The sequence below is a fragment of the Bison bison genome, unplaced genomic scaffold (assembly GCF_000754665.1).
Source record: "Bison bison bison isolate TAMUID 2011002044 unplaced genomic scaffold, Bison_UMD1.0 scf7180017864327, whole genome shotgun sequence".
NCBI lineage: Eukaryota > Metazoa > Chordata > Mammalia > Artiodactyla > Bovidae > Bison > Bison bison.
Window position 1 is genome coordinate 7,029,432 of NW_011494899.1, and position 12,032 is coordinate 7,041,463.

The 12,032-nt window shown below is 35.5% G+C and overlaps 2 protein-coding genes across 2 annotated transcripts in view; one reads left to right on the forward strand and one right to left on the reverse strand.

Moving 5' to 3' along the window:
* The first annotated feature begins 1,272 nt into the window (after positions 1 to 1,272).
* Positions 1,273 to 2,734, forward strand: PMCH (pro-melanin-concentrating hormone). The gene is made up of 3 exons (XM_010853433.1): positions 1,273 to 1,556; positions 1,908 to 2,106; positions 2,388 to 2,734. The coding sequence occupies exons 1-3, from the start codon at positions 1,308 to 1,310 to the stop codon at positions 2,435 to 2,437; spliced, it is 498 nt and encodes a 165-aa protein (XP_010851735.1). The 5' UTR covers positions 1,273 to 1,307; the 3' UTR covers positions 2,438 to 2,734.
* Positions 2,735 to 2,829: 95 nt separating this feature from the next.
* The window catches only part of PARPBP (PARP1 binding protein), a 70,294-nt gene continuing 61,091 nt past the window's right edge, over positions 2,830 to 12,032 (reverse strand). Inside the window, exons 10-11 of the mRNA XM_010853434.1 lie at positions 3,628 to 3,763; positions 2,830 to 3,170 (exon numbers count right to left, since the gene is read on the reverse strand). Of these exons, the coding sequence (XP_010851736.1) occupies positions 2,830 to 3,170; positions 3,628 to 3,763 (477 nt within the window). The remainder of the gene's footprint in view (positions 3,171 to 3,627; positions 3,764 to 12,032) is intronic.

A 12,032-nucleotide genomic window follows, 5' to 3' on the forward strand; every position in this document is an offset into this window, starting at 1 on the left:
GTCATAAATTGTCAGCAGGCCCCCTGGCCAGAAGATGATGTAACACCCCTAAGACCTCTATATACATTTGTATGAAACACCTGACTTTGATAAAAGTCAGGACTGCTGACCCTGCATGACTTTTGCATAACATCTCAGTGTATAAAAGTAGACCATGGAAAATAAAGAATTGGGATCAGTTCCTCGAAATACTGGTCTCCCCATGTCGCTCTCTCTCTCAAACTCTGGCTGCGTCTCCATCTGGAGCACGGAACCCACCAAGCTTACTAATTTTGCCCGGGCTTCTAAGATCTGACTGGGGAGGCCTCAGTGTCTCCTCTCCTTTGGGAGAACGGAAGGACGCCGGCGGCCTACGTAAGTGATGCAAACTTCTTGTATTGAAGTTTTATTGGTCTCCTGCGTAAACCAAGCTACTCAGCTTCTTTTCTCCACTGAATTTTCCTACTGAGCTATCCTCATTCTATTACTCTTTACATCTCTAATTAATATCTAACTGAAGCTATTGTATCCTGATCCTCGCCGACGCCGTCCCCACTTTGAACTCCCTGGATCAGCCGGGGATGGACCTCGGCATTTGTGGAAAAAAAAATCTTTTTGAAGATTATTTCAATTTAATCAGGATTGAAAGTATTTAAACTTTGACCCTTATAATCCTGAGTGAAGGGCTTAGGTGTCAATAGTGGTAATGAACCCACCTGCCAATGCAATAGTCACAGGTTCTATCCCTGTGTTGGGATGATCCCCTGGAGTAGGAAATGGCAACCCTTTCCAGTATCCTTGCCTGGAAAATTCCAGGACAGAGAAGGCTGGTGGGCTACAGTCCATGGGGTCGCAAAGAGTTGGGCATGACTGAGCATGAGCACATACACACACACATTCTGAGTAAAAGAAGTAACTTTAGTTTTAATATTGTACTTAATTGAAAATATAGAGAAGGAAACAATATAAACAAACAAGAAAAGAATATGGAGAGTCTGATGTCCTGTGGTCTTCCTTAATAAGAACTCACTTTCAAGAGACTATAATCTCCTCAACACAAAGCTTTCTACCAAGGATCCTAATAGGATTCTGAGAAAATTCACACTTAAACAATATGCCACTAAAACCAAAACAAGGTATTACCAGCTCTACAAAAGGTTGGTTTCTATCTGATGAGTCATTTCTAAAATGATGAAAGTTTTTCAAGTGCTTTCTATTCAAGCTGGAAAATATATAAAGGTAAGAATCATTTACAAAGCAGGATGACTGAGAAATTTCACTTCATTTTATACATCCTTGTTTGACTCTATGCAAACATCAAACTAAGGATGGCAAAAATGAGTTTCTCTTCCTACATATTAATACTAACTTTTTCTTTGCTTTCTCAAGGCATTTCACTTTCAGCATCCAAGTCGATAAGAAATTTAGAAGATGACATGGTATTTAAAACGTTGAGGCTGGGGAAAGCCTTTCAGAAGGAAGATACCGCAGAAAAATCAATTGTTGTTCCTTCCCTGGAGCAATATAAAAATGATGAGAGCAGTTTCATGAATGATGAAGAAAACAAAAATTCAAAGGTAAGTGATAATGCGACTTGTCCTTTATTTCAATGGAAATTTGAATGATCTTTATGAATCCTTTGAAAGTAAAGTTGATACTTTTATAAGCAGAAGCACGTGAAAAAAAGTTACAGTATGCATTAGAACAATTAAACAAATTTCATACATACCAGGTTGTTCTTCCATTCTGGGAAATATCTCTTATTCAAAAAGTTTTTATTCCCCGAAAATCTTGTATCTAAAGTATTTCTTAAAGGGTAAAAACAGTGCAGGGCATATTTAAATTGATCAATAAGAATATTACACAATTGTATTATAGTTCCATTCCCAATAGAACAGTTAAAACACAAATCAACCTTTTCTTTACAGAATGCAGGTTCCAAACATAATTTCTTAAATCATGGCCTGCCACTGAATCTGGCTATAAAACCTTATCTTGCACTAAAAGGATCTGTAGCTTTTCCAGCTGAGAATGAAGTTCAAAATACTGAATCAACACAAGAAAAAAGAGAAATTGGGGATGAAGAAAACTCAGCTAAATTTCCTATAGGAAGGAGAGATTTTGACAGTGAGTAGTTTTTTTAAAATTGAATTCTTATACCTTAATACCATAAAATAGAACTTTGAATTTAACGGAATTTGGGTCCAATCATAACAAAATCAAACAAGACCATGGTTCAACTTGTACTTGATACTAAGTGACTCTTGCAAAAGATGTGAAATTAAAAAGTATTTAATTAGTTATTACAATTGTAATTTACTCAGATTTAGCTATACTAGATCCATTCTTTTATTTCTAATCAACTTTGTGTGATACTAGTCTTCTAAACAATTTTGTTTTTCCTTCAGTGCTTAGGTGTATGCTGGGAAGAGTCTATCGACCTTGTTGGCAAGTCTGATGCCTGTTGGTGCACATCATCATTTAAAAAGAAAGCAAAATCATTTAATTGCCTCTCGGGAAAAAAGCCCTTAATGTTGCTATGACTTGTATTATTTTAAATGTCTGTTTTAAAAGAAAGTGGTATTGTTATGCCTAAATGATTGCTTTACTTGTGCATTAAACTTTATGAATTTTATGCATAATTATGACTTACTAGTATTTTTTAAAACAATGCTTAACATGCTAACCATACGTACACTGCAGACCAAAATAATAAAGCACTATAACTTACACCTTCATTGCTTAAAAATTAAGTAGAAGAATTTGGTAAATGGTTTTATATATATATATATATATATACATATATATATACACACACACACACAAACCTAAAGAACATAAAAGATAATTTCATAGTCTAAAAAACTGAGTCAACTTCATCTGGCCAGTAATCAATTTGTCCTTGGTGGTACATCTATTGCTTTTTGCAACTCTGAGTAGTTTGCCATCCAATTTATTCTGCAAATCTTTTGATGTCTTAGGTATCTTAACAATTTTGTGTTGAAGTGGTTCATTTCCATTATCACAGAGAATATTTTCATCATCCAAATCCACCTGTTTCCTTTTTGAGCTTGTATTTCCTGTCAGACTACTTGATTTTCTTGCTACTTTTTCTTTTTCACTTCTGCCCAGATGAACATTTCCAGAACTTGTTCCAATTGTTGGTCTTCCAACAGAAGAATTTACACCTTCTGTTATGCAAGATGAAAAGAGGAAAGAAATTACATAATACTTAAAATTATTACACATGAGATTTTATAAACTTTTAAAGTAAAGAATATTTTAAAATTTATGATTTACAATCAAATATAAATTACATTACTAACAGATACAGCAATATTACTATCACATTTCTTTTCATTTTACCGTTTCACTTTTCATCCCTACAAACAATAAATTTGCTTTGTCTGAATGCACAACACAATCCTTAAATGCTACTACAAGTTATTTCTTAAATACATTTAACTAAATCAAACTAAGTCCTAATTCTATATACCAATTTGTACTTAGATATAAGTTTTAAAATAAACTCAAGTCTTTAAAAATATAAACTTTTACATTACAAAAAAAAATCTAGTTTTACTTAAGTTAAAACCATCAGTACACTAGAATTAAATTGTTATTAAATTGTTCAATTAGGTCAATTACCAGAAAGGTCATTTTCCATGTGAAGAACACACAAAGGCTTTGATGCTGAATTAACATTATTCCATTTATCCTTGCTTATCATGCAGTCATCTTTATAAGTACAGGCAAACTGAGATCTAATTGAGGTTTGCTTCGTCTGGTAACAAGAAAGAAGAAGAAAATATGCAATTTGCCCTTTATTTTTACTTACTTTTTCATCTATATAGAAATATACTCTGTAGTAATTGAGGTACCATAAAAATTTCCCTTAAAAATTTCATTATCTATTGGGAACTTTTAATCCTTAATATTCCATAGTTTGCAAACTCATTCACTGCTACAATTAGCTTTTTTTTCCCCAGTAATATCAGTTTTGTATATGTTTTTGATAATTTTTGTAAAAGCTTACCAAATCAATTATAAACTCTACAAAGGCCTTTGTTACACATTCTTATGTCCGAGTTGCCTTAGAAAGTGGATTTTACTGTAAGTTTAATAATGACATACATGATATACATAATCCTAGAAAAACAGAAGCTTTTAATCTTAACAAATTACACAGTAAACTCTTTTAGGGAAAAAAAAGAAATTAGAGAAACTAAGGAAGGGAGAGACACTAGGATGAAATAGAGAAATAGGAGAAGGTAAAAGAAGCAAAAATAGGCAACTAACAAAGAAACAAGATAAAACAGTGCTGAATGAAAGGCTTTATTTCTTAATTAAAAACTTGAATATTTAGAAAATTAAGAAATAAGATGGGCTTCTCTGGTGGCTCAGTAGTAAAGAATCTGCCCGCAATGCAGGAGACGTGGAATCAATCCCTGGGTTGGGAAGATCCCATGGAGAAGAAAATGGCTGCCCACTCCAGTATTCTTTCCTGGGAAATGCCATGGACAAAGAAACCTGCAGGCTACCGTCCACAGGATTGCAAGAGTCAGACAGGACTTAGTGACTAAACAACAAGAAGATCTGACCAAGTGATTTAATAGCTGAGTATTCAAAGTATACTCCTGTAATTATCTTAAAACATGAGAAACAGTAGAAAATTAGAAGGCTAAATTTAATTCTTAAGCACTGAAAAGGATGTCAAGAAAATACTTTTGGAAATGCATTCTGTAAACATAAAACCAGTGGCTGTTTTAAGAAGAGGAATTAATTTCAAAACAAAGTAATCTACACAGATAATGCAAATTTCAACAATTGCAGCTGCTGTATAATGCCATTTAGTTATTATAATAGTGAGATTTCTCCAAATAATTAGAAATCATCTCAAATCCTTTTCAGAAATAGACAAGTTTAAATTTCAAATACATGATTAAATAAAGAGGACTTCAACAATTCAAAAATTAATACTTCAAAGTATAACTAAATCATGCTGAACAAAGCTCACAGAGCATATATTGATACATTTCACGAAGTCTAAAACAGCAAGATTTTATATTATATATTCAGTAATTATATATTGTGTTTTATATTCAGAGAGATAACTGCATTAACCCCCTCTGATGTTTGCAGAGATAATGGCAATGAAACCCACTGACTATAATTTAGAAGAAATGAGAATAGTCCCCAGTCCAGCTGCTTCATAAAAGCAAGTTTTCTCAGGATGACAAATTTTATATCTTTTTGAGCAATGGTATTTATGAGAGCCTCTAGCTCCCAGAACACTTTTTAGTTAATAATTTTTATTATGTTTAATTTGCTTGAAGATTCAGACAATTAGAATTTATCTTCCATTTAAGCACAAAAATACACAACATTGAAAAAATGTGAAAATGTAAAAGATCAAAAACTATGTTTTTAAAAAGTGAAATACAGTAGGCTTTGACAATGGATGGAGCTATAGCGCAAGATCTTCATGAATCCACAAGAATGCAACTACTCTCAAATAGGTTCTACCATGAGATGCCCTAAAATACAACTGAAGGCTTTAACTAGGGATTTAACTTTAATCCCTTTCTGGATAGTATTAATTTCATAAGTAGAGAATTAAAACAATTAATAAAACTATTAAAATAAATAGTTAATAAAATAAAATTTATATTACATATCATTACTGTAGCAAATTATCCAAAAACTTTTACTTCCATCTACAAAACCAATACTGTTAATATATTTTTATACAATGTTTCTTTCATTTCACCAAGGTAACTGCCTATATAGAAAATTATAAATTTATTGCTTGCAAAGAGTTATAAAGAGTATGGTAAGACCATGAAAGCAAACAGATGCTAAGTGACTGGCAAGGAGCACTCCCATAATATCCAAATAGTGATGGCACCTACAGGTGGCTTGAGGGACTTCAACCTCCCACCGAAAAACCTTCATCAGTACCACTTATGTATGCGTGCTTAGTCACTCAGAAGTGTCAGATTCTTTGCGACTCCATGGACTGTAGCCCTCCAGGGTCCTCCGTTTATGAGATTCTCCAGGCAAGAATACTGGAGTGGGTAGCCATTCCCTTCTCCAGGAGATCTTCCTGACCCAGAGATCAAATCCAGGTATCCTGCAGGCAAACCCATGATCTGCAGGCAGATTCTTTACCGTCTGACCAGGGAAGCCCTAGTATCACTCATAAAACACTCTACATAAAAAGACAATAATTATATTATTGAACACAGACAACTGACATTGTCTCTTATACTTCATATGAATCTTACACTTCATATGAATAAAAATTTCTTTAGAAAGTTATTTTTACTAATTTTAAACTTACATCTGAGTAAAAACCTCTTTTTGCTATATAAATACAGTTGTAAAATAAGTTCAATAGCCCTCTTGACAACTAGATTTCTTCTCGTCAGGCCTCCAATAGAAATTCTCTAGTCCTTAGCCAGAGTAGGCCAGTTTCAGAAAACTAGAGTTATAAGGCAATGGATTCTTAAAACACTGATAACAAGTTGATATGAGAAAGGAAATTAGTTAGCCACTATATTTACCACGAAAAACATTATTTATAAACATAACAAAATACAAGAGAGAACCATAATGGTGCTATGGTAATACTGCAATATTTATATCCAAAACTGAAAGTAGTTATATTGAGGATATATTTTTTTTTTTTTTGGTAAGAGATTCTATGTGAGTTTTTTCTCTGCCCTGTACAAATATCTTTTTAAATCAATTATCACTTATTAAGTTCCAACTATGTAACAGGCACACAGAATACTAGACTACTAGGATGGCTTCTATAATCACAAAGACACTCTACTTATAAAATTTGCTGTTGACACACAGCTGGAAGAAATAATAAATTGGATAACAGAATCAAGACTGAAAAGATCTCAGAAGGCTAGAACAATAAGTAGAAAATAGCAAAATGAAAATGAATGAGGATAAACAAAGTCCTATATTTAAGTTCAAAATACCAATTACAGACGTACAGGATGAGAATCTGACTTAAAAACATATGAAAAAGACCCACAGATTTTAATTGATCATGAACTTCACTGAAGCCAACACTGTGATATTGAACTAAGAAATGCACATAAAAAGACAAGATGATATGATGCAAAAGGCATCAGATTTGCTGTCAAAAGACCTGGCTTCTTATACTGGCCCTATCACTTACTAACTAGATGATCTTGGGTAAACCTAAAAATCTCTCACTTATCCACACATAAATGGGAATATTTGCCTCACAGAGTTGTCAAGATTAAGTGAAGTGAAAAATATGAAAGAGTTATATATAACTCTATATATAGAGAGTTATATATAACTCTAAAGATATATGTAGATACTATATAGTTACTAATGTAGTAACACATAAAGTTACTATAGAGTAGTATAGAGTAGGAAATTTCCTATAGAGTAGGAAATCTGTTGAATTAGGTTTCTCAGGACCCAGTCAACTCTAAAATGATTCTAGGAATGTAGTTCAAAAAATGAATTTACAGTCAGCTTCTTCATTTTAGTTATTAATACAATACAAGCTACACTGACTTGTATTTATAACTTAAAAGAGATTGCTTTTCCTTTGTTCATAAAAGTTGAATTTTTCTGCACCAGATTAGTGGCTACATAGAACTCAGATTACTTCCTGTTGCAAATTTTCCAAATCTCTCTGTGTATTTGATTTGGAATCACAAATAAGCAAAACAATTCCCTTCTGAAAGTGCTTTTGAAGTACTAAACAACTAAGAATAATGTTCAGATTCATACATGGCTGTTAAAATCATTTTATGTTCAAGTCACATGAGAGAAAAGGATTCAAAGTTTTCCTTTGTAGAGTGATTTCCCCTCTTTGGAAAGATTTCTATCCACAGTAAAATTGCAATGAACTTCAAACCTGCCAAGAATTGGAAAAGTCCTTTTGCCACAACTTTTTTTAAAACTGAAATTATTAGTAGGTTCCCAGTTTAAGGAAAATAGTACTTCACAAAGGAAAGCCTGACTCCAGTTAAATTAAGACAAATGAGTCAAAATATTGAAAAGTCATAGAAACTTCCAGTTAGCTGTATTAATAAGAGAATGAAATTTCTAAGCCCCCATTATACAGATATATTTCATTAACAAGTTTGGAAATTACTCAACGTACTTATTTGACATATAACTACTCAAAATTTATCATTTCACTCTTACAATACCACATTTTCAAAAGAAAAGAGATCTGCTATGATTTTTTTAAAATAATTTTCTTTATTTTTGATTGTGCTGGGTCTTTTTTGCTGCAGGCTTGTCTCTAGTTGTGGTGAGTGGGGCTACTCTCTAGTAGCAATGAGAGGGCTTCTCATGGCAGTGGCTTTTCTTGGTGAGGAGGACAGGCTATATAGGGCTCCTGGGCTCTAGTGCACAGGCTTAAATGTTGTAGCACATGGACTTAGTTGCTCCATGGCATGTGGGATTCTCCCAGGTAAGGGATCACATCTGTGTCTCCTGCACTGGCAGGCAGATGCTTTACCACTGAGCTACCAGGAAAGCCTGAGATTTGCTATCCTTAGTGAAATATGAACTTGTGAGTATATCAAATGATCCATTTCTTCATCAATAAAATTCCACTTAACTTTGCTAAATAATGGAAAGATAATATTATGACCTAGGTAATAGCATGATATTTTTATGACTCCTTATTATAATTACTATGCCTTCATTTACTCTTTAGAAACAGCACAAACTTTGAAGCTGTTACTGTTCAGTCACCAAGTCCTATCTGACTCTTTGCAACCCCATGGACCACAGCACACCAGGCTTCCCTGTCCCTCACCATCTCCAGGAGTTTGCCCAAGTTCACGTCTATTGAACTGGTGATGCCTTCCAACCATCTCATCCTCTATTGCTCTCTTCTCCTTCTGCCTTCAATCTTTCCCAGCATCAGGGTCTTTTCCAATGAGTCAGCTCTTGGAATCACGTGGCCAAAGTATTGGAGCTTCAGCAACAGTCCTTCCACTGAGTCTTCAAGGTTGATTTCCTTTAAGATTGACTGGTTTGATTTCCTTGCTGTCCAAAGGACTCTCAAGTCTTTTCCAGCACCACAGTTCAAAAGCATCAATTCTTCAGCACTCTTCCTTCTTTATGGTCCAATTCTCACATCCATACGTGACTACTAGAAGTTTTACATCTAAATACAATCCTTACTCTGATACTTACTAGGTATATGGACTGTAAAATAATGCCTTTTAGACTTCAGCAAGGATTAATTGGAATGAGGTATATAAAATGTCTAGTATAACACTTAGAAGGTACGCAATAAATCCCATCCCCATTCCTTCAGTCAAAATGCGTTCAAATTTTAGTTCAAACAAATATAAACATCCCATATCCATTCTAATGAAAAATACTGTTCAGTTACCTTCTTAAAGAGACTTGTACTGATCATTCTCTTTAGAACCAAAACACACACAAAGGAACATACTCTCCTTATAACCCTTCCCAGCTTTATTTCCCTCCATAGCACTGATAACCATCTAATACATTGATACAATATAATTATCTTATTTATTTTCTGCCTCTCCCAACTAAAAGGTAAGCTCCATGAACAAAACCTTAGTTTGCCAACCGATGGTGTGCTCTGGTCCTCTTATGATGCTCTTCATCCCACAGGGTGAGGAGTTAAGAGACTATGACCTCACTTTATAGATCCTGTTCCAACTATCTAAGGGCCCCAGAATTCCTTGCTCAAACTGCCAAGGGGCTGGGCCAGTATTGGCCTCTTCCTCTAGGAAGGGCTTACTGCTTATGACAAGGGTGTTGGGGAAACATGTGTATGTTTCTGGGTGGAGGGTCTCTAAGAGCAGGGAACAGAACCAGGATTAAAGGAATTGTAGGGGCAGATCAGAACCCACTCCAGTGTTCTTGCCTGGAGAATCTCAGGGACAGGGGAGCCTGGTGGGCTACCATCTATGGGGTTGCACAGAGTCAGACACGACTGAAGCGACTTAGCAGCAGCAGCAGCAACAGGGGCAGACCAGAGATTTCCATTTATATTCTTGCACCCCAGTCCCATAAATACTGGGGGAAGACTTGTCCATCAGAGCAGGGCAGGGAGTGTCTGTTTTGTTTGCAGATGTATTTCCAATTCTTAGGACAGAGCCTGGTACTCAGTAGGCATTTAATACATGTTTGTTGAGTGAATTAAGTAAAATTATAACAGACGCTAACAGGTGTATGCGTCTGCTGCATCATGGAAAAAACCAAGAGAGTTCCAGAAAAACATCTATTTCTGCTTTATTGACTATGCCAAAGCCTTTGACTGTGTGGATCTCAACAAACTGTGGAAAATTCTGAAAGAGATGGGAATACCAGACTACCTGACCTTCCTCTTGAGAAATCTGTATGCAGGTCAGGAAGCAACAGTTAGAACTGGACATGGAACAACAGACTGGTTCCAAACAGGAAAAGGAGTACATCAAGGATGTATATTGTCACCCTGCTTATTTAACTTATATGCAGAGTACATCATGAGAAACGCTAGACTGGAAGAAACACAAGCTGAAATCAAGATTGCCGGGAGAAATATCAATAACCTCAGATATGCAGATGACACCACCCTTATGGCAGAAAGTGAAGAGGAACTAAAAAGCCTCTTGATGAAAGTGAAAGTGGAGAGTGAAAAAGTTGGCTTAAAGCTGAACATACAAAACATGGGCCAAAGAACTAAATAGACATTTCTCCAAAGAAGACATACAGATGGCTAACAAACACATGAAAAGATACTCAACATCACTCATTATCAGAGAAATGCAAATCAAAACCACTATGAGGTACCATTTCACGCCAGTCAGGATGGCTGCGATCCAAAAGTCTACAAGCAATAAATGCTGGAGAGGATGTGGAGAAAAGGGAACCCTCTTACACTGTTGGTGGGAATGCAAACTAGTACAGCCACTATGGAGAACAGTGTGGAGATTCCTTAAAAAACTGGAACTAGAACTGCCTTATGATCCAGCAATCCCACTGCTGGGCATATACACTGAGGAAACCAGAATTGAAAGAGACACGTGTACCCCAGTGTTCATTGCAGTACTGTTTCTAATAGCCAGGACATGGAAGCAACCTAGATGTCCATCAGCAGATGAATGGATAAGCTGTGGTACATATACACAAAGGAGTATTACTCAGCCATTAAAAAGAATACATTTGAATCAGTTCTAATGAGGTGGATGAAACTGGAGCCTATTATACAGAGTGAAGTAAGCCAGAAAGAAAAACACCAATACAGTATACTAACGCATATATATGGAATTTAGAAAGATGCTAACAATAACCCTGTGTACGAGACAGCAAAAGAGACAGTGATGTATAGAACAGTCTTATGGACTCTGTTGCAGAGGGAGAGGGTGGGAAGATTTGGGAGAATGGCATTGAAACATGTATAAGATCATGTATGAAACGAGTTGCCAGTCCAGGTTCGACACATGATACTGGATGCTTGGGGCTAGTGCACTGGGATGACCCAGAGGGATGGTATGGGGAGGCAGGAGGGAGGAGGGTTCAGGATGGGGAACACATGTATACCTGTGGCGGATTCATTTTGATATTTGGCAAAACTAATACAATCTGAAAAGTTTAAAAATAAAATAGAATTTTTTTTAAAAATCAAAAAAAAAAAAAAAAAGCTCAACATTCAGAAAATGAAGATCATGGCATCTGGTCCCATTACTTCATGGGAAATAGATGGGGAAACAGTGGAAACAGTGTCAGACTTTATTTTTTTGGGCTCCAAAATCACTGCAGATGCTGACTGCAGCCACGAAATTAAAAGACGCTTACTCTTTGGAAGGAAAGTTATGACCAACCTAGATAGCATATTCAAAAGCAGAGACATTACTTTGCCAACGAAGGTCCGTCTAGTCAAGGCTATGGTTTTTCCTGTGGTCATGTATGGATGTGAGAGTTGGACTGTGAAGAAGGCTGAGCGCTGAAGAATTGATGTTTTTGAACTGTGGTGTTGGAAAAGACTCTTGAGAGTCCCTTGGATTGCAAGGAGA

Coding starts and splice junctions, on each gene's coding strand:
- PMCH (XM_010853433.1), top strand. CDS start 1,308: ATGGCAAAAATGAGTTTCTCTTCCTACATATTAATACTAACTTTTTCT. Junction 1,557..1,907: donor AAGAAAACAAAAATTCAAAG/GTAAGTGATAAT, acceptor TTTTCTTTACAG/AATGCAGGTTCCAAACATAA. Junction 2,107..2,387: donor AGGAAGGAGAGATTTTGACA/GTGAGTAGTTTT, acceptor TTTTTCCTTCAG/TGCTTAGGTGTATGCTGGGA.